The sequence below is a fragment of the Trachemys scripta genome, chromosome 1 (genome assembly GCF_013100865.1).
Source record: "Trachemys scripta elegans isolate TJP31775 chromosome 1, CAS_Tse_1.0, whole genome shotgun sequence".
In the NCBI taxonomy this organism is placed as follows: domain Eukaryota; kingdom Metazoa; phylum Chordata; order Testudines; family Emydidae; genus Trachemys; species Trachemys scripta.
Window position 1 is genome coordinate 237950296 of NC_048298.1, and position 22022 is coordinate 237972317.

General features: G+C 41.0%; 1 protein-coding gene across 1 annotated transcript in view; it reads right to left on the reverse strand.

Annotated features, from left to right (window-relative positions):
• The window catches only part of TMCO3 (transmembrane and coiled-coil domains 3), a 54369-nt gene that overhangs the window by 13792 nt on the left and 18555 nt on the right, over positions 1-22022 (reverse strand). The window contains exons 4-9 of the mRNA XM_034758119.1: positions 20719-20910; positions 18872-19000; positions 15548-15640; positions 13956-14142; positions 5566-5683; positions 4746-4941 (exon numbers count right to left, since the gene is read on the reverse strand). Of these exons, the coding sequence (XP_034614010.1) occupies positions 4746-4941; positions 5566-5683; positions 13956-14142; positions 15548-15640; positions 18872-19000; positions 20719-20910 (915 nt within the window). The remainder of the gene's footprint in view (positions 1-4745; positions 4942-5565; positions 5684-13955; positions 14143-15547; positions 15641-18871; positions 19001-20718; positions 20911-22022) is intronic.

Consider the following 22022-nt stretch of genomic DNA (forward strand, 5'->3'; position numbering starts at 1 on the left):
TGCGTAGGCCAATTGGAGGGAATTTTTTCCCCAGCCTCAAAAAGGCAACTAGTATTATGCCCATAACAAGGTCCAAAAAACTGGTCCTACATTAATCCCAAGTGGGGGTGGAGAAGGGGGAGCTTTTCTTCCTGCTGGCCCAGACTATCCCTCCCACCTCTGAGGCTGCAGTGGGATGGTGTAGGAGGGATGGGACTGTTATGTTTTGCAAACAAGTCCCAGGAGCTTGCAGTCACAACTGTGGCACTTGCAACGTGTTTTCTGCAATGCCAACCTCCCACCATCAAGGCTTGCTACAGTGAGCTCAAACCTTTTAAGGTTTTCAGTATTACTGGAAAAAATACATATCACAAAACAGAGTTTAAGTTTTGAACTCCTATTTTAAAAAACTAAAATTCACCAGAATGTCTATACAACTCTGTGGCAGATGAAGGCCCGGCAGCTTCCAGACTCCCAGCTTACTTGGGGACTTGCCCCTGGAAAAGTTTTCAAACATTGACAACTGTAATTTCATGAAACAACCTTATAAAAAACTGTAATAAACCAAAATTCTTCATCTGACCAAAACTACCCTATTGAAAGTGTTTATATTAAAGCACTCATTTCACTCACGCCTTCAAACAAAAACATGCAACTGTCAAATATGACACAAATTAATGTCTTAATGTGAATGGCCAGGAGGGGGGCAAAGGAAAGAGAGAGGAGAGAAAAGGCAAGAATGAGGATTATTTAAAGATCAATGTTAGAATCCTAGCCAGAAACCTTGTATTCATCTTTGTTCAACTGTGCCTACCAGTTCTCTTGTATCCCTAAATATGAGTTTCTTCAATTAAAATCTACAGCATACCTATTTAAGTAAAATATACGAGATAAAAGCTCTTTCTTAATCCCTTTAATTAAAGAATTGAGAAAGATCTCAAACAACACAGTCATTCAAGAAGTCCTATAGCAAAAAGGGGTTGACAAGATTTGACAATCCTAATATTTCTAATTCAATTTTCAATCCAATTGATGCTGCTTCCTGTTCTACCTCTGATGTAAGGGCAATCATTCCGTTCCACATCTTATTTAGTAAAGTAATGTCACTGGCAAAGTTAATGTTGTGTAACTCGTGTCGCTAACTCATTTGTGCCATCTGCAATGCTTTTTGTGCCTCCAGCATCATCCTGTGTATTGCTAATGCAAAGAGTGTTGATGATAACACACACCTTTGTCTAACACCAGCCACAATACTGAACCACTCACACAAGCCTGTAACCAATCTTACTGTGCATCTACTTCCATCATCAAAACTCATTATTTTAATCAGCTTGCCTGGTATCCCATAGCTTCTAGCAATATTCCATGGACCAGGGGTCTCTTTGTGGTTGCTATCAATCACTTTCTTAAAGTCAAGGAAGTTGACATGGATTTCTGCCAAGAGGTAGCTTTTTTCAATGATCTGTCAAAGAGTGAACATCTGTTCACAATATGATCTACCCACATGGACCCGTGCCTGTTGTCGTAATATTTCATCCACTGCCTTCTACATTCTACTCAGCATAACAGTAGCCAATCCTTTGCCCAGGATTGATAGCAATACAGTATTTCCCCCATTTGTGCATTGAGTAAGATCACTCTGTTGCCAATGCCAAAATGATACCATCTTTCCAGTCTTGTGTCACTGGTTCTTTCTCTCATATTTTAAGTTTTGTTAGCTGCTCAATCAGAATTTCACCTCCCACCTGTGGTACCTCTGTTTGAATTCTGTCAAACCCAGGAGATTTCCCTTGTTTGAGGATTTTGATGGCTGTTTAATTTCATTCGGTGTTATTGGTCCCTCTTCAATTTCTAATTTAGCATTGGCATTTCTCTTGAACCTGTGCATGAGCGTCAGCTTTAGACAGTTTAATATGGAAAGGAAATATTCTATCATCTGGCTTGCTCTTCATGTGTTTTCAATAGCTGTCCAGAAAAGTCCCTGATGGGCATTAGCTGTGACACTTTGATGCTTCCTGAGAGGTCTTTTACCCATTATATAGCAAGCAGTAAAAATTGGATTGAAAGTAAATGCAGAGAAAATCAAGATTATAAAGGTAGGAAACTGGACAACAGATGCAAAAGTGTACATGGATGGAAAAGAAATCGGACAGGCAGATGGGTTCTGCTATCTGGGGAGTGTGATGACATTTGAAGGTAACTGCAATAAAAATATTTGTGTGAGATTAGGAAAACAGATGCCACTACTGGAAGGATGAATATCATCTGGACAGAGGTCTTACGCAAAGGCCTAATTTGATCTGCTGAGCCTTTATTAGTGGTGATAATACACATGGTGGAAAGATTCCAAATTGACTCTCAGAATCCAGACTGAGATTGTGAGGCTGTCAGTTACAAGTAAAAGGATGTTTTTTCCGCTAACTTGAGTACGTTTAGTGGGGAGATAATTAAGAAACAATAAAGATAGACCCACACACAATGCCATTTTCACAGCCATTTTTCAGAATAGACCTGAATTTTGAGGTACACCTGTCATCTCCCTCCAGCCTCAAACCTGATCTGTCAATATGCTACATCTGATATATTTCTATAATGACTTTCTTTTTGATACATTAATAAAAATATTTGAAATAAAACTGTCAGTTTTCATTCAAAAGTATTCAAAGCAATAGTATACATTTGCATTCTCCACTTTAAGTATTAAAAAAGGACTCCATCACTTTCTTTTATGGCTTAAACCCACTAATACACATCCTTGTGTATACGCTGTGCTACTCCTCTTTCACTAATACTTCTGATAGGCACAATTTATGTTAATATTTCTAGTGGAGGCCCATTTCAAATAAAATACGACCCCTTACTATAGAAATCAACTTATTTTTGCGTGATTAAACAGATTTCTAAAGTCACCACTATACACTTTGCTTTAAGTTTCTCTATTGCCTTTCCATTAAGAGTGCTTCACAGAAATTATGTCTGCTTGTTAATGAAAATCTATAAGAAACTATGAATAAGTTGTTTCTTCTCTTACTTATATGACCTAAGAATCTGCTGCGCTTGTTTAGAAAAGGATTGGAGTCTCAAGCACTTTTACAGCAATGGCATTTTTCTAAATTACACAGAAGTCTATGAATTGTGAAATGCTTCTCCTGTTAGTCTCTTACATGTCCTAAATTATAAAGATTAAAAGATGTACTCCCTTAGCAAAAAGTGGCATGCATACCCAAGTCCTGTCTCAAGATACGTCTCCACTTAGGGTGGTGTGTACAATACAGACAATGCATACCCAGCTAGCAGTGTAGATGGTGAGGCATGGTTCGGCAAATAGAGTAGAGTACCCTACTACATGGCTCTCTACATGGCCAAGCAGCGCCTCCCATGTCTACACTGCTATATTTGGCAATGTAGTGTCCCATTGCCTCCACCCTGCTGGAGCCTTTCCACATTGCAGGAAAGACACTGGCAGCAAAGAGTTGCATGAGCCCTTCACTGCCACATGTAGATACACACCACACTTACAAATGTGGACACAACCTGCCTCTCCTTTCACTGTGGCATGTAGCTACATGTATCCTACACAGCGCCGCAAGTGTAGACAAAGTCTTAATGACAAGATTTTCTCAGGACATATCTGAAAGCTTCTATGGACATTTTGCTGAACTTAATTGTTTTCATTACTCCATCTTGGTCCTGCTTCTGTTCCCTATAAAATGTCTTAGTGCCACATTTTGCTTTAAAAAGCTCACAATACAAACAACACGTCCACAAGCTCCTCTCACTTTTATCATCACTTTCATACTTTGCTTCTGTCTTGTACTATTAGTCCTAAAGCATAAACTTGGAGAACTGAAACTATGATCTAAAGCATGGTAACACCAGCAGAAATTCAGAGCATGAACAGATTCTGCAAATCCATATCAGAGCTATTTCAAACCCACAGTTCGTAAAATATTATAGGTGATAGCCACTTTCTGTTCTCAAACAGTCTGCTCTACTGGATGAGTGGAATATGAAGCATTAAATTAATGGAGGGGACACTGGGACAAGAGAAATATACCTCTAAGATTTATCAAGAACTTATTACAATTTAATTTGTGTATGTGTCCTAAAAAACTACAGTGGCTTCAAGGATCCATTATAGCCTTTAAAGAAAAAAGTCTGGTTAAAAAAAGTCCCCCCACAAAAAGAAACAAATAATCTGTAGTAAAGACTAAATTTGGTAAGCCAATAATGTTAAAAACAAACGTAACAGGAAAAAAGTTTACTTGATTTCAGTAACTCAAAACCCCTCCTCAAATTATTTTTCAAATTCATTAAAAATAAAAATAAAAACACCTCAAAGAACCCAAAACAAAAAAAAGCAGTTTTCTGCACTGGAAAATAGGATTTTAAACCTTCAGAAAATTGGGGCACACAACGAGGACTAACAGACCTTTACTTGCACCACACACTAATATGATAATCTACACAAACAGTTTTACTTTAAAATTATCTGCTGAAGTTCAACCTGATTTTATTTAGGTTACATAAAATTATTGACCTGTAACTCCTAATCAATTACTACTTATCACTTATATTGCAGTAGAACTTAAAATGTGCTAGATGCTTTGATCCTCCATGCATTTGAGTTTTGGTTTTAAAATACCAATTACAGAACTGTGAAAATATGTAATAAAGGTTAAATGTGTCAGTATTTTTGGTACTGATGTCATATTAATCTGTACATCAAAGATATGTAAAAATGTTTTATTATTTTAAAAGATTACCGTTAACATAAGAAAGATGAAAGCAGATATTCCTAAAATGAGGATTTCTTTATTCCCTTTACTCTCCGCATGCAACTTGCGATAATATGGTCCTATGAGATAAGTCTTTATAACAAGACATATAAGAAAAACAGCAGCCAGAGAAAAGAGAATTTGGCCAATCAGTATCAGTATTCTCAGTATTTCCATGACAATGCTAGAAAAGAAAAAAAGAAAAAAAAAATGTTATTTTACCTGTTCTCTTGCCTTTAAACCAGTTTCCCCCAAGTGAAAAATCTAATGGTAAAGGTTTTCAAAAATGGGTTGCTAGTTAGCTTCCTAAATTCATATTTAGGCAACTCAATACGTGTCCTAATTATCAAAAATGCAGAGCACCCAGTAATTCCTGCTAAAGTCTAGAATCTCCTCCCGATATGGCCCAACACAGCCTGTATTGGCTGACCTTCAGGACACAGCATATGGCTCAATAAATTTACTCAGGCTTATATTTCAGTAGGATGATTATGGGATATAATGAGATGGTATGGAAGGCGTTTAATTTTATGACACAAATCACGTAAAAAAACAAATGATGGAAAAAAGTTAAGTATTGGGGTGAGGTGTTCTGATTTAATATGATACATATCAATAATATAAGGGTACGCATGGCATTGGATGACCATGTTTTGAGAAACCAACATTAAAAATTCTAAATATAGTTTTGTCACAGTCATACACAGATCCATAAGCTTATGGGTGGGCAAATTCTATATGCCACAAAACAATGAGGCCCTCTTCAGAGACCAATAAAGTAATAAATACATTTTTAAAACCTCTTTACCTGGAGTATGTGCTGGCTCCTGCTTGAATAAGGGTTGGCATAACAGCTATAAATAAACCAAGCTGTACATCCTGCATTACCAGCATACCAAGTAGTACACTACTGTAATCAATATCACCTGTTTGTCAGAAAAAGAAGCGGATAAAAATGTAGCTTGATGCAGATGAAACATTTAATGTATCTGTAACAATGTTAGTAGTAACCGTATATCTCGAGACTTCTTCATTGACTGAAGTTACAGAATACAGTGTTATACTTTATATTTTTTAAATCAACTATGGCAATCTAAATATGGAAATAATTATAAGCCATTTACAGGAAGCTTTTATCATGGATTAAAAATAAGTTTTTGTTAAAGCCAGCTGATTAGTTATTGGGTATATCATTTATATTTTGTCAACTAAGATGCTGTAGAACAGGGGTCTCAAACTCCCGGCCTGCGGGCCATCTACGGCCCTCGGAGGCGAGATGGGAGGAGAGACACAGGCAGACACGCTGCAGACAATGTCCACTGTAGGCGTCACCCCCATAGCTCCCATTGGCTGGGGGAGAAGGACAGAGATATCATCATTAGTTGCCAGGCAGAGTCAGCCATGGAGGCAGCATCATTAGTTGCCCGGCACAATCAGCCATGGAGGCAGCATCACTTTTTTCCCCACAATGAATATAAACAAGTCAAAATACCGAACACAACTATCTGATGCACACCTTCCTGCAATCCTAAAGGTTTCAACTGCTCAGTTACTGAGGCCAAACATCAACAAACTGACAGAACTGAAGCGTTGCCAGGTGTCTGGCAAACACTAAAAACTCTCTAGCAGGTGAAGAATTGTAGAAAGTTGTAAGACAGCTTTATTATTTCTAAGAAATTCAAAATAAAACATTTTCTTTTCTGAACACCATCTTCAGTGACATTATTGGCCCACTGGAAGGATTTGAGGACTGGCACTGGCCCTAAGGCAAATTGAGTTTGAGACCCTTGCTGTAGAATGATAGGCACAGAAGCCTGATGAATAGACATAGCATGCATAAAATATTTCTTAAGTTTCATGCAATGGGGTGTGAATAAACCTAAATCAGTGTCCATTAAGGAGAAGTGCAGTTTCTTTCTTAATTACAATAGACCTTTGGGGAAGAAGAAAGGAGGTGGGCAAAAAGCTTATGGAGGCAAAAATATTGGGGGGGAAAAGGAGCCGTTACATAAGGTACATTTCTCCTCTGAAATGTGTTCAGGTAAAATTCTTCTGACTTTCCATATCTATTCCATATGTGCATTCAGAATCATACCTGCTTCTTTAGTGATAAAAATAAGGTTGCTTTTCAGTCCTGTTAGCACCGTGGAGCCAATACAACTAAGAGATTGAGCTGCATTCTATTACTTCTTCTGTATCAGAATTATTTGTTAATTTCTGATCAGTTACATCTACACAAACCCATTGATAAATAACCATACTAACCTTTCTGTAAACTGTTGTTCTTCCAGATGTGTTGCACATGTCCATTCTAATGTAGGCATGTGTATGCCCGAAGCACAGTTATTGGAATTTTTTCCCCTACTGGTATACGTCAGATTGGCTCGAGCACCCACTGGTGCTATATGCTCATAGCGTCAGTAAAAGGACCCTGCTGACCCTGCTCCACCTCAGTTTCTTCTTATCGACTGACTCCAACAGAGGGGTAGGAGAATGGGTTTTGGAATGGACATGTGCAACATACCTTGAAGAATAGTTACAGAAAGGTTAGTAACTATTTTTTCTTCTTTGAGGCTTTCACGTGTCCATTCCAATGTAGGTAACTCACAAGCAGTTGTACAGGAAGTGGGCTTGGAGTTCTAGGACAGACTGACTGCAAGACTGCGTGACTGAAGTTGGCATCATCTCTAGCCTGCTGGGTGATGCCATATGCACCAACAACTAGGTTGCTGCTCTGTAGATGTCCTGAATAGGGACTTGTGCTAGGAAGGCAGCTGAGGAGGCCTGTGATCTTATGGAATGAGATTAGCAGGGGGTGAGATGCCTGGATGCATGAAATAATCCAGGATGAAATTCTCTGGGCAGAAATAGGAAGACCCTTCATTCTCTCTGCTATTGCTATGAACAGCTGAGTTGATCTGTGGAACAGTTTGGTTCTTTGTATGTAGAAAGCCAGAGCCCATCTAACATCCAAGGACGGTAGGCGCTGCTCCTCTCTGTTCACATGCCATTTAGAGTAGAATACTGATAGGAAGATTGCTTGACTGCAGGGGAATTGCAAAACCACCTTTGGGAAGAACGACAGGTGTGGATGCAGCTGAACCTTATCCATTAAGAAGATTGTATATGGGGATTCCAATGTGGGGATTCCCATGTAAGGGCCCAGATTTCTGAAACCCTTCTGGCCAAAGTGATGGCCACTAAGACAACCACTTTCCAGGAGAGGTGCAACAACAAGCAGGTTGCTAACGGCTCAAATGGTGGACCTGTAAGTTTCGACAAGACAAGGTTTAAATCTCAGGGAGGAATAGGTTTTCTAACCTGGGGCATTACCATCTCCAGGCCCTTGGGAAAATGGATAACCATCTTGAGTGAAAAAAAAATGGACTGGTTGTTGACCTTGGGATGAAAAGATGAAATGGCTGCTAGGTGAACCTTAAACTGAAGAGAGGGACTGGCCTTGTTTCAGCAGTAGAAGGTACTCCAAAATGAGCTGCAGAGAGGGCTGCGTAGGTGGAATTCCCTGTCGGTAAGACCAGCTGGAGAACAGCTTCCATTTTGCAAGGTAGGTGGCCCTGGTGGGGGGTTTTCCACAGCCCAATAGGACTCTATGGACCTGCTCCGAGCAAGCTTGTGCCTCAGGATTCAGCCATAGAATTTCCAGGCCATCAGATGAAGAGACCTTAGGTTCAGATTGAGCAGGCAACCGTGCTCTTGAGAGATCAGATCTGGGTGGAGTGGAAGCAGTAGCAGGGTCTCCACCGAAAGGCCTCAGAGGGAGGTGAGCCAATGTTGCCTGTGCCATGCCGGGTTTAGGAGAATGACCTGCGCTCGGTCCCACTTGATCTTCATCAGAACCTTCAGAATCAGTGGGGTAGGAGGGAATGCATAAAACAGGTGATTTATCCACGATAACAGGAACGTGTCTGTAAGAGACCCTGGATTGTGGCTTCCCAGGGAGCAGAAACTGATGGCATTTCTTGTTGTTGTGGGTAGCAAACAGATATATAAGGGGAATTCCCCATGGTTGGAAGATGTCCTTTGTGAGGTTCGGTTGGAGGGACCACTTGTGGCGAGAGGAGAAAGACCTGCTGAGGTGATCTGCCAACTGGTTCTGCATTCCTGGAAGGTAGGACACTTCTAAACTGATTGAGTGTGCAATACAGAGCTCCCACAGCCGGATTGCTTCCTGACACAAGGGGGAAGGGTGCGCTCTGCCCTGTCTGTTGGTGTATAACATGGCCATCATGTTGTCTTTGAGAACCAAAATGATCTTGTTTGTAATATGGGATAGGAACATCAGACAGGTGGACTGCCTGGAGTTCCCTGACATTGATATGGAGGGAAAGCTCTTCTTGAGACCAGAGGCCCTGAGTCATGAGGGACCCTAAGAGGGCTCCCCAGCTGAGGGCTGATACGTCGGATACTAGAGATATTGACAGTTGAGGCAGCAAAACAGGTACCCCCGCACATACCATGCAGTAGTTCAGCCACCATGTCAGTGAATCAAGGACCTGAGCGGGAACAGTGAGCACCATGTCCAGGTGATGACGTGAGGGAGACTATACTGCAGCCAACCAGACCTGTAGAGATCAGAGACATAGCCTCATGTGTTGCACTACTTATGTGCATGAAGCCATGTGTCCCAGAAGACAGACTCTTTCATGCAGTCGTGATCAGATAGGCCTGGAGGGATCTTATCAGGGCTGTAATTGAACGAACGTGATCATCCGGAAGAATGGCCCTTGCCTGCACGGAGTTGAGAACTACACCGATGAACAGGAATAAGGGTGGATTTCTGGTCGTTTACCAGTAGGCCTAGTGGTTGGAAGGTCGACTGGATGAGACTGATGTCAGATTCACTTGATCTCTGGACCAGCCAGTTGTTGAGATAAGGGAATACATGAACTCCCTTTTTTCTGAGAAAAGCTGGCACTGCTGCCATACATTTGGTGAAGACCCATGGGGTGATGGACAGGCCAAACGGAAGAACCGCAGACTGGTAATGAACTTGGTTCACGACAAATCTTAGGAATCGTCTGTGACCTCAGAAAATCGATATGTGGAAGTATGTGTCCTTGAGATCGAGGGCGGCATACCAATCCCTTGAATCCAGAAAGGGAATGATGGACACCCAGGAGACCATGTGGAACTAAGTTCTTGAGATAGCACTTGAGACAATGCAGGTCTAGGATTGGTCTGAAACCACCCTTGGCTTTCAGGATTAGAAAGTAACAGGAATAGAACACCTTTCCTCTTAGGTGGAACGGAAACTCTTCCATGGCTCCCACCAAAAGGAGGGATTGGACTTCTTGTTCCAACAATTGCTCATGAGAAGGGTCCCTGAAAATGGATAGGGAAAGGGGGTGGAAAGTTGGAGTAGACAAAAACTGGATTTCTACTGTGCTTAGAACCCAATGATCTGAGGTAATGTGGGTCCAGGCATCGAAGAAGCGCAAGAGTTGGTTGGAAAACAAAGGGGCAGCTGGATCCAGTGTTGAGGGGATTGTAATGTTGACTTTGAGCGTCTCACCAAAACAAATGCTTCAAGTTCCTCAAGTGTTTGGAGCCAATCTGTATTGGTCCTGCTGAGGAGGTTGGTGGAGGGGGCCTTCATCTGAACCTCCTGCTCTTCCTCCTCTGTTGATCTTGCCTTGCTGGCTGGGCAAAGTAGAGGCCAGTCTGTTAGGGCCTGTTGTGCTTTCTGGATACAGCCGGGATATCATCGGCAATCCCTTGATTCTCTACCACAGATATACATATGGGTCCTGAGATGATTCAGGAGCCCTATCTTAGAACCACAGATCCACCTACAGTAGGTACAAACATTTCTTGGTAGGTCAGCTGCCTGCTGGGAGAAAGTTCTCTTTTTCCTTCCTTCTCTCTCTCTTTTCAGCTTTAAGGGCATGGGATACAGATCAAAGATTTCAAGGTCACCTTAGAGTCTTTAAGGCTATCTAGTCTAGTGTCCATTTGCTCTGAAAAGAGCATGACCCTTCAAAGGGGAGGTTTTGAAGGATTTGTTGCACCTCATGCAGAAACCCTGAGGACTGCAACCACAAGCTCCTGTGCATGGTTACAGCTGTGGCCATTGATCTGGCTGTGGAATCTTCCCTTCCTCGACAAAGGATGAGAATTCTTGCCTAGATGCCTGGGAGAGCAAGTCCTTAAATTTTAGCACAGACTCCCACATATTAAAATCATAGCAGCCTAGCGAGGCTTGCTGGTTCGCTGTGCTAGTTGTAGAAGCCCGTGGAGTAGGCCTTCTGAACAAAAAGGTCCAATTTCTTTGGGTCTTTTCGCTTTGGACATGGACCCTGCTTCACCCTGTCAATCCCTTTAATTGGCAGCCACCACAACCAGGGACCCTGGGGGAGAGTGCAAGGAAAGGAACTTGTACCCTTTAGCTGGTACAAAATATTTCTGTTCTGTATGTTTCACTGCAGGAGGATGGAGGGAGGTAGGGGTTTGTCACAGTGCCCTGACTGGGTCCATAATGGCCTCGTTAAGTGGTAGAGCCACCCTAGAGGGGACCGCTGTCAAAATATCTAAGAGACTATGTATTGTCTCCTTGACCACCTCTGCTTGTATTCCCAAGTTTGAGGCTTCCCACGTTAACAAATCCTAAAATGCCTTGTGGTAGGGACATCCCTGCTGCCACCACTGCCTTGTCTGGGGAGGATGACAAAGAGGCTATGACAGCAAGGAGCCTCCGTCACTTCCTCAATGTCAGCAAAGATCTGCGGTACTTCTTCCTGCCTAAGAAAAACTCGGGGGAGTGGTGTCAGCAGGGCCCTTTATACCAGTGATATGAGCGCGTAGCACCAGAGGACACTCAAGCCAACCCGATGGATACTAATAGGGGAAAAAAATCCCAGCAACTGTGCTCAGGGCATGCACACACCTACATTGGAATGGACACGTGCAAGCACTCGAAGAAGCACAACAGGTTGCACAGTTGTCAGTGAGGTTCTGCACCAAAAAATTAAAAAAATTCTGCACACAATATTTTAAAATTCTGCAAATTTTATTGGTCAATAAATAAATATGGAGGCTCCAAAATGGCAGTGGGGAGCACAGGCCACTGGGTACATGGAGGTGGGCAATCACCCTGCAACTCTTCCCCCCCAGCCCTCAGTCCCAGGACATGGACTCAGCAGTGAGGCTGCACCTGACCTTGACACAGCGCAAGGCCTGGGCCTGCCCCAGAAACACCCCGGGAGCCCTGCCCCTCTGCGCAAGATGCACAAGTGTGGGCAGGCAGGCTGAGCCCGGCAAAATCCAAGTGTGGAGGGGCTTAGTGTGGTGGGAGCAGCTCAGTTTGGTGTCCAGGTATGGGGGGGTCTGGATGCACAGAGGCTTATTGAGGGTTCCTGGTGCAGGGGTAATGGGACTCTCCAGGGGGTCAAGGTGAAGTTGGTTGGGGATCAGAAGGAGGGGTCTGGGTGTGTCAGGTTCGGGGGAGGGAGGGGGTCCAGGTGCAGGGGGATGGGATTCATCAGGATAGGGGTTTGAGTGCGGGGAGCTCAGCAGGAGGTGGCTTAGGTCCAAGGGTGGGGGTCTGGGTGCAGGGTAATAGAGCTTGGTGGGGGGTCTGGGTGCAGGTGGGCTCTGAATGCAGGAAGTGAGGCTTGGCATGGGGGATTCAGGTGGAGGGCTCAGTACAGGGGTTCTGGGTGCGGAGGGGTGAGGCTTGGCAGGGGGTCTGGATGCACAGGAGTTGAGCGGACGAGGGAACAACTCCCTATATAGTGACCCCTCACCCCATGGCTGAACAGCGATGGGGGCAGGAAGCGGAGTGTGTGTGCAGAGCTTCCTGCAGCCCGGGAAGGTTTCTGGGGATGGGTCTGACCCAGACCCAGCTGCTCCTTGCAAGGAAGAGGATGTCCCATCCTCCCCTGCCCCCAGCCTAGACAGGGCTAGCAGCTGAGCCAGGTGCAGGGTAGGAGCTACTGGCTGGAGCATCCCCAGCCCTGCCACTCCCCTCCCCATCATGGTGATTTACTTCAGGCACCCGAAGCAGCCAGCAGTGAAGTGACGTGCCCGTGCTGCTGGGGAGGGGTACGTGACCACTCTTGCAGCTTCCCTTTGCTTCCTTGTTAAAAAGTCACTTTTCTGCCGGGACACACAGGCTGTCCCCAGTTGCTGAAACTCTGAGGAGGGCCCCCCTGAGGAGGCTCTCGCCTGTTACTGGAACCCTGCCAGGCCCCCACTAGCTGCCAGCTCCAGTCCCACAGACCCAGAGATTGAAGCAGAAGAGGTCATGGAGGTCTCTGGAAGTCCCGGCTTCCGTGACCTCCATGACATAAACATAGCCTTAGAAATAATAAATGAGAAGTAAACAACAAATTTTGACTCAGAGAATCCAGGTTGACTTGTAGGGCTGGCAGTTTGAAAACAAAACCAAAAAGAATCTTTTCATTTGTAAACTGAGCAAATAATTAAACATGGAATTTACACATTGGCATTTTTACAGTCACAGAGTAGAATTACACTACATGAAGTGTGTAGCAATGGGAGTGCATTTCTTCTAAAAGGAAAAAACTAGAAAACGCAGAATAAGTGCATAATTTAAGGAAACCTTTCAGACTCAGAGCCCTGAAATTTCCATTCATAATTTTCTTAGATATTTATTTAACCAAAAACTATTCACTGATCATGCTGTAGCACATCCACCTATATGAAGCTAAAAGTATTTGGGGGAAAGAGTACATTAGCAGGCCTCAGACTGCAGAAAGAAGGTGCAGGTTACTGGGTCAGGCCTTTCTGCCCTCATGGCAGATTGGTCGTAGCAGTCAATCTGGCAATTTAGCATAAACATGAAAATCACCTGTGGCTGAAAGCGTTAAAATCAACATGGGACTCCATTACAGAGGGATGTCATAAAAGAGAACACGACACCTTATACACGATGCTAAATACCTAAATACATGATGCAATTATCTATTAAGATACTTATATTTTGGAGGAAGAGGGCCAGTTCAAACCATACAAAAACAAGCAAGCACCAATGCTCGGTATTATCAAAATAATATTCTTGGCTCCCCATCAAGTTAGTACATTACATAATAACAGCAATGCTCTTTTTTCTATTTTGTCTCATGTCACTAGTATGATGCTCAACCATTTTGAGAATTTATTGCAGACATTTTTAATCAGTGCTGTCATTGGGACAATCCATATCTAAATTGCACCTACCTTCTTTATCTCCTCGAGCACTCCCTACAAGGAATCTGGATACTAGGGGTGTGCTGGATAAGGATAAACAAGTAGAAATGAAGACACTCTGTGTTGGTCTAATCTGTAGTAAATGTCCCCATAGTAAGCCAAAAGCAATCATCAGAAGTGTCATGTAACAGGGTCCTTGCAAAGATATCTTCCACACCTTGAGGATAACACACAGTTAGATTTGTATTGTATAACCTGAGGGTTATTCTCTCATTGATGAATGTTACATTGGTTTTCAATGCGAGTAGTAAAAGAGATCTGTGGTATAACTTTACAGCCCCAAATCACATGGAAGTAATAGCCCCTCACTACACAGCTCTGCTGAGACAGCACCTGGTAGACTATGTCCAGTGCTGGGTACCTCATTAGATGCATTAGACAAACTGGAGGGAGTTCAGAGAAGAGAAATGAAAATTAAAGGGATAGATGGCTTGACTTGGTAATTGTTGACAAACTGAACTATACGAACACCACGTAGGCAGAGGAATTATTTAGCATGATGCTAGGAGTAATGGGATAAAATAAAGAAAAGGAAAAAAAAAAAAGTTAAATATCAGGAAAAACTTCCCAAATATGAGAGCTACCATGCTTTTTAAGAGAAACCCCACCCCCCAAAATTATTTAAAACTAGACAGGACAAAACACTACAAAATATATTGTAGCAGGTACAACTCAATCCAGCAATGGCAAGGTATGGACTAGTATACGGTTTAATAGGCCTTCATCTTTAACATCTGTAATTTATGAGTGTCTAGTGAATATAATTTATATAATTAAACTGAGATACCCATATCATTGTCCACATATCAATAAAATAGATCTCACTGACTTTGAACCATCAATCTAAAACAAACATAAGCCATGCAAAATGTGTCTTTTTAACTATTACTGTTATTTGTATTACTGTGCTCGTTTTAATAATTTTGTAACAATATATTTCCAATTAAAATTAATGTATCTTAACCTTATATCATAAAACCAGCTGCAGTTCCTGACTCTCTACATTAACAAGTCAACTTTTCTTTAACATATTTGTCCCTTTTTTGCTGAAGTCTGACTGTCTCAACATATAAATTAGGATATACTAAGATACATGTCTAATCAAGGGCCAACAGGCTCTAACAACACATTTCATCCAGTTCACTTTATGTTGCAAATCCATCATGTGGCGTTTAATACATTAACTATGCCTTGCAGGACACATGCCTGCTTCACAACATTGTGATGTCTACACCTCTACAACTGGATTCAACATCACAATATAATATATTTGGATTTCCCTTCAGTAAATGTGTGTTTTAATTTCCTAGAAATCGTGAACTGTTCTGTGAAAATCAAGATAGATATTAAAATAGGCACTAGGATAACATTTTTTGCATTCTATCTCCTCCTTCACTCTCAGTACCTGAAGAAAGAACCAGAGATATTTCTCTTACTTTTAAAAATCATGGTCAAACTACATTAAAATAGATTGTAGACAGGCTTTTAAATGCTGAAATATAATTGATAACTTCAACATCACCAATCAAATCCTGAAATGCAGAAGTTTTAGACACAAATACCTTTCTTAGCCTTTCAGGGGAAAACTCCAGACCAACTAGGAACAGAGTGAAGAACACACCAAACTCTCCTAATGTTTCCACTTGTACAATAGACTGCAAAATAAGAATATAAAATGTTCAGTGTACTAGTCTGCTTACTATAATATAATACACCTCTACCCCGATATAACGCTGTCCTCGGGAGCCAAAAAAGCTTACCGAGTTATAGATGAAACCGCGTTATATCGAACTTGCTTTGATCCGCCGGAGTGCGCAGCCCTGCCCCCCTCAGAGCACTGTTTTACCGCATTATATTTGAATTCATGTTATATCGGGTCACATTATATCGGGGTAGAGGTGTATAATCACATCTACATTACTATTTTAGATAGGCAGTACCCACATTGTGGTCTTTGGAGCACTTACTGGTAGTCATATGGTGCTGGCTCTCTTTGTTCACAACTATTTCTGAAGGTGACCAGACTCTCTTTTACAAAGATGACTTACAAACAAGAAGGAACCTGCCTCTTTTTAGGGGCTGTTGCTACATAAAGAGTGGTGAAAAGGGAACAAGAACTGCCTTCAGGAATTGGAGCCACCAGTCACCATTAGGAGACAAATGTCCCGAGGAGTAGAAAAAAATAATGAAGCAGCTGGAGAACATTTCCAGAGGAGAAGGAAACCAACCATCAGGGAAGCAGGTGCAGGCCAAAACAAGGGGACCAGGTGGCAGAGATGCATGTACAGGGTGCAGCAAGGGGAGAGAAAAATAGAACAGATGGTAGGAAGAGATTAAATGAAGAGCAAAAGTAGGTATTAGTTTTTTCATAAGTGATTGAACATTTCACACTAGACAGCTAAAAATACATAAATACTTCCTTGCAGCAACGACAGCAGTTACTTTGAAAAGTGATATTGGCATGTTATGTGACTGGGAACAACGGGGGTGATAGCCTGCGCAATCGCACATAGGTAGTATTCTGCAAGAGAACCTCTCTATTAATAGGTGTTGCACACTATGAAAATTACAGCGGACCCCTGATCTGTTCTAAAACATCTTTATCACTAAACAGTCACATTTTTGAGCATGTGTCAACTGTAAGTACATAGACTTTTTTTTTTTTAAATTACATATTCATTTACTTACCTTCTCTCCAATTTTCAATCCCTCACTTATTGGGCAAAAATCTCTTGGAAACTGAAGTTTTGCATGCTAAGTCTGCAAGTGGACTTTTGCTAAGATTGACAAAACTCATTTCAGCCATTTTTGTTTGTATTCTTCTAGGAATGCATGAAGGAAGTTGAAAACTTGAGTTTAAGACAAGTTTGTTGTTCCTCCAACAGATCATTTTATCGATAGTTTGGTGGGACTTAAAACTATCTTCTGTTCTCTGCTATTGCTACAATGGTCCCTAAACTCCCCCCCTTCTGCTTTGTCCTCACAGTTTACAGATTGCCTGAGACACATGAAGCAAGAGGGAGATAACTAGACAGTCAGTGACAAATTTTATGCTGAGTCTGATTACAAAATACATTTTTTTAAAGATTTTATTCTGTGGCTATGCAGAAAGCAAAGAAAGATTTCAAAGCACTCAAGTTTGCAGAGGCCAATGCTGAGCATTGCTGAAAATCCCACCTGTAACATTATCAGCCATCAGTATTTGACAGTGATTATAAATAAATGCACTAATATAATTTTGTTAGAACCTGACAAGTGCATGACTAATTGCATTAAAATTAATTTAAAGGTGAAGAGACCAATGCCATTATTTAGTGGACACGTTGTGTTCTGAAAATGGTCACTGAAGTCAATGGGAGCAGAGTTAAGCCAATGCCAAGTACTTTTCAAAATACCACCCATAAGTTAATTTTCATCTATAAAGTTATGAATTCTAAAAATGTTCAATGTATTTTGTCTACAAAAGGAATTCATAACAATCCTTGTGTGGTTTGCATTAAATACTTCAGTGCTTGTAAAGCACTTTGAGATCTTTTGATTACAGTTTCATAGATCAATTTTTACTCAACTAATTTCCCATTTTATAGCAGGGGAAACAGACCTAGAACTCCTGTTTACATAGACAAGAATTTCACACAGTGTTTTTTTCTCTTGTGTTTTTGGAAAATAAATGTAAGGTGTTTTTGGCAATAATTCTGACAGATTTAAATTTAAATTAGAGATTCTGAAAGGGCTGAACTTCGTAAATTTGTAAATAAATGCCTATTAATTGCACTCATTGAATATGGATTGATGTCTCCTGAGCTAAATGTACATGAAGCCAAAGGCAGTCCTAAATCACACCTCAGGGGACACATCTCTCTGATGTCTTCATAAGGGAGGGAGCCTCTGCCTAGCTACTATAGTGCTTTGCAGTGCTGAATATTTTCTCTGCCTAGAATTCATTCTGATAGACTCAAGTTGGTGTTCTTCTCTCTGCTATTCAGAAGCGCTGTGGTTGTATCTCTGATCACTCTGCCACCTCTTTGCCTTTCATTGCAGGGAGAAAATGACACAGTGACAGCAAAGTGGAGAAGGCAGATGCCTCTCTTCCCGTAGCAACAGCATCATCACTTAATACTTCTCAACACTTAGAAGATTCAGAGCAAGAGAGGTAGATAGAAAATGGAATAAAACACCACCATTGATTAGGGGAACTGATAGATGTTCTCTCTGCCCCCCCAGACTAGAATCTAGCCTGCCTCTCCCCTCCTCCTACAGGCCACATCCTTCTCAAACTCAGAGGCGATAGCATAAATAAATAAAATTCACTAACCTAAGAATTATTTCACACTATCTTACTCTGGAGAAAGATGACAGATCACAGAAGACTTGAAGAAGAGCTCTATGTAAGCTCAAAAGCTTGTCTCTCTCACCAACAGAAGTTGGTCCAATAAAAGATATTACTTCATCCACCTTGTCTTGCTAATATCCAGGGACCAACATGGCTACAATACTGCATAGATCACAGGAGAGCTCCTGAGTAGGAGCAATTATAATACGGAAAAGTAGAGTTTTATTCCAACTCCACAGGGAAACAATTTCTCAATGTAATTAGCCTAGAGAAAACTCCCTCTCTTTCATTTAAAAAAAAAGAAAGTTTCTATCCTTCATGGGGATGGAGAAAAACTTGAAAACATGAATGAATGCTAAAGGATCTGAAATCAGAAGGCAAATAAACACCAGATGTAGTCTCTTGAAAATCCTATGATTTTCTGGGGCCTCTCATGATTTTTGAGCAATGGAAGTTGGCAATACTGTAAAACTTTAAAAAAATTGTTAAAGCAACCCTAAAAATGAAGGCAGGCATAAAAAAATAAATAAATACAAGACTCTCACTCTCTTACCTTAATGCTGTTTAATCCTGATGGTCCCAAGAGTATTCCACAAATGATGTACCCAAACATGGTTGGCAATCCTATCATTGTGCACAGCCAGCCACATGGCAAAGATAACATTCCTATGGTCACAATATCCTAGTGTGTAAAATTGATTAATATATTAATATAAAAAAGTCATGAGGAAGTTGTGGTGAAATTAAGGGCTATTCCCAACCTTAAAGTTTAGTGGCAATGTAAAAATAAATGTATATGATATCTTCCATCCACAGAGTTCAAAACATGTTACAGATATGATGAACTGAGCCTCCAAACTCTTACGTAGTAAGCATCACCACCACCACTTACAGATTAAGAAACTGAGGAACAGAGTTGTGTTTTGTAAATTTAATAGACATTGCCTGTTTTTGCAATTGAGATGATTAAAAAAGTAATTTTTTTAACCTGTAATTGATGTTTCTGTATATTAGACACAACTCTGGAAAGCTGCTCTCAGCACACAAGTCAGAAAGAAAGATCTGACACACAGATCAGTCAGTGATATGCCAAAAGTTTTGGCTCTGAGGACTTTTAATCCTGCCATGTCTCTCTTGACCTTCCCAAATGAAGCTTCCATAAGAGAGAAATACAAGGAAATATTAAAGAAAGAGCTAAATCCATAATAATAAAAAGTATCAGTCAGAAGTAGCTCATACTCCAAAATGAAAAACCAACCAACTGTAGTAAAAAAATTCAAAATGAACAACAAGAATGCTAATGAACCATGTATATCAAAGAATTAATATCTGCAATACTATGAGAGACCTTCCAAACTGGCGTTATCCAAAATACAGAAACTCATTTACATATAAACATTCTAATTTCTGCAATTTCTGGATTCATCAGTCTGGAATATGTCCCTTACAGGAGAGAATTGCGGGGGTTCATGTAGCAAAATCTTCAGACAACTGATCTCAAAACTGGCCAAAAATGTGGCAAAAACAGCTCAGTAGATATATTAAGCGTTGGTCTGGTGAAAAAGTATAGAAAAGTCTACAGGTTTGCATCTCTAATTCTATCCAGGACTCCCCTCTCACATCCCAAAAAGGAGGCGGTCACAGGCTTTCATACTACAAGTTCTAAATCAGATAACCTTTTCACCTTTCTTTGCCCATTTCTTTCTTCTAATAATTTAGCTAGAGAAAAACAAAGGAAGTGTTATGTCTCCTACCGGAAAGTGAACAGACAGAACAGAGTTTCGTACGTCTTGCAAAAGATTCTGCAGCACCACCACAGATTCATTGGAACTGCAAACTGATCTGAAGATTGAGGGTCCTGGAACAAGAGAATGCTCTAAGACCCTTTTAGGCAATGGTTCACATTCCTGATGAAAGGGAAATGACTCACTACGAGGGAGGAAACACAAGAAATGTGTGTTTGGGAGAGACAGGGCAAGACCAAGAATCCTTTACACCAAAACATCTGGTGCATGTTGACTGGTGGTTCTGCTAGAAACTCATATGATGAGAATAACTGATACAAGTTTTCCAGACTGGTATTATTAGATTGCCGAAAATTTTGATTTTAAACTAGTCTTAGTATGAACAGTACAAAGGGCTGAAAGAAGACTAGTGTTTTTGCCTTGTCTGAAGAAATGTTTTAAATTTTTTTTTTTTTTTTTAAGATTTGATTTTAAAAAGTTAAGGGCTGATAATAGTGTTCTGAACATGTAAAATACATTCTTTTCCTTATCTTCAGGAAGATCAAGTTAAGCCCAACACTAAGTTTTTGATAAGGGAAGAAGGGTGGAATTTGAGAACTTTTCCATTTACTAGGTCACAATAGACAATACTCTAAATAGATGTATAACAATTTACCTTTATGAAATGGTGATCAGCACGAGGGATGGTTGAATCCCTGGGCTTGGTAAGTATATACTGATTGTTTTGGGAATCAATAAGCATACTAAGACCCAGGTCATCTTCCACTTTTCTTTTTGAAATATTTCTCTTGGAGTCTGCTTCATCTTCTTCCACCCTTAAAACTGCTTCAAAGTTAACACCTCTCACCTGGCAGAAAGAAAGCATTTCTCAGTAGAAAAGTAGATATTCAAGTCTCAGACTGATATTTTTACACAATCTGCTTTTTATATAAAACAAACATATAAACAAGTTCAAATACTGATTAGCTATTGAGGGTTTGTTGTAATAAAGTTAATACAATTAGGAATTTAGGGAATACAGACACTGATGGGGGCAGGCATGGATGGCACCAGAGTGATGTCAGTGTTGGAAGGGAGGCAGTATGGCCTAGTGTATAATGCACCAGACTAGAATTTAGGAGACAAGGTTGTATTCCTGGCTCTGCCATTGATCTGCTGATTGACCATGGGCAAGTCACTTCACTTGCCCTGTACCTCAGTTTCCCCGTATGTAAAATGGGGATAATACTGATCTTTCTAAAGCGCTTTGAGATTTACAGATGAAAGGTGCTATATAAGCGCTAGGTGTTATTAATTAAAAGTGAGTGTTGAGGACTCTGAACATCTAATGGGCCAAGGGCTACTTCTGGATTTTGTCTCCTAAAGGAGTATTTATTGTACGTGGATTGCACCTGACAAAGTCCTATTTGCCTGTTTTATGTGCGATTGCTGTTATCTTGCATAAGAGGCTTAACAGAATTATTTTACTTTCCTTTTTATAAGAACATAAGAATGGCCATACTGGGTCAGACCACAGGTCCATCTAGCTCATTATCCTGTCTTCCAACAATGGCCAATGCCAGATGCTCCAGAGAGAATGTAGAGAACAGGTAATCAAGTGATTCTTCCCATCGCCCATTCCCTTCTGGCAAACAGAGGCTAGGGATACCATCCCTATTGTGTTATGCTAGTTGGTTATATTTTTGATAAAAAACTTATGTTTAGATTACTGAGTCTCTGTTAATAGTGCTCTTTTCCTTACAAAAGTCTGGTTTGTAGCCCAAGCTGGTATAGTTGCATGTTTTGGTTTAAGAAAAATTACAAGAAAATACTGAATGCTTCTTGCTAAACTGAAGTGGGGACCTGAGAAGGCCTCCGACTGGTACTTTATTCCTTCTCCCCCACTAGCAGGAGCACAGGGAGGAAAAGAGAAAAGAAATCATTGGAGAAAAAGCAGCCATTCAACCTCTTGCCAATAAG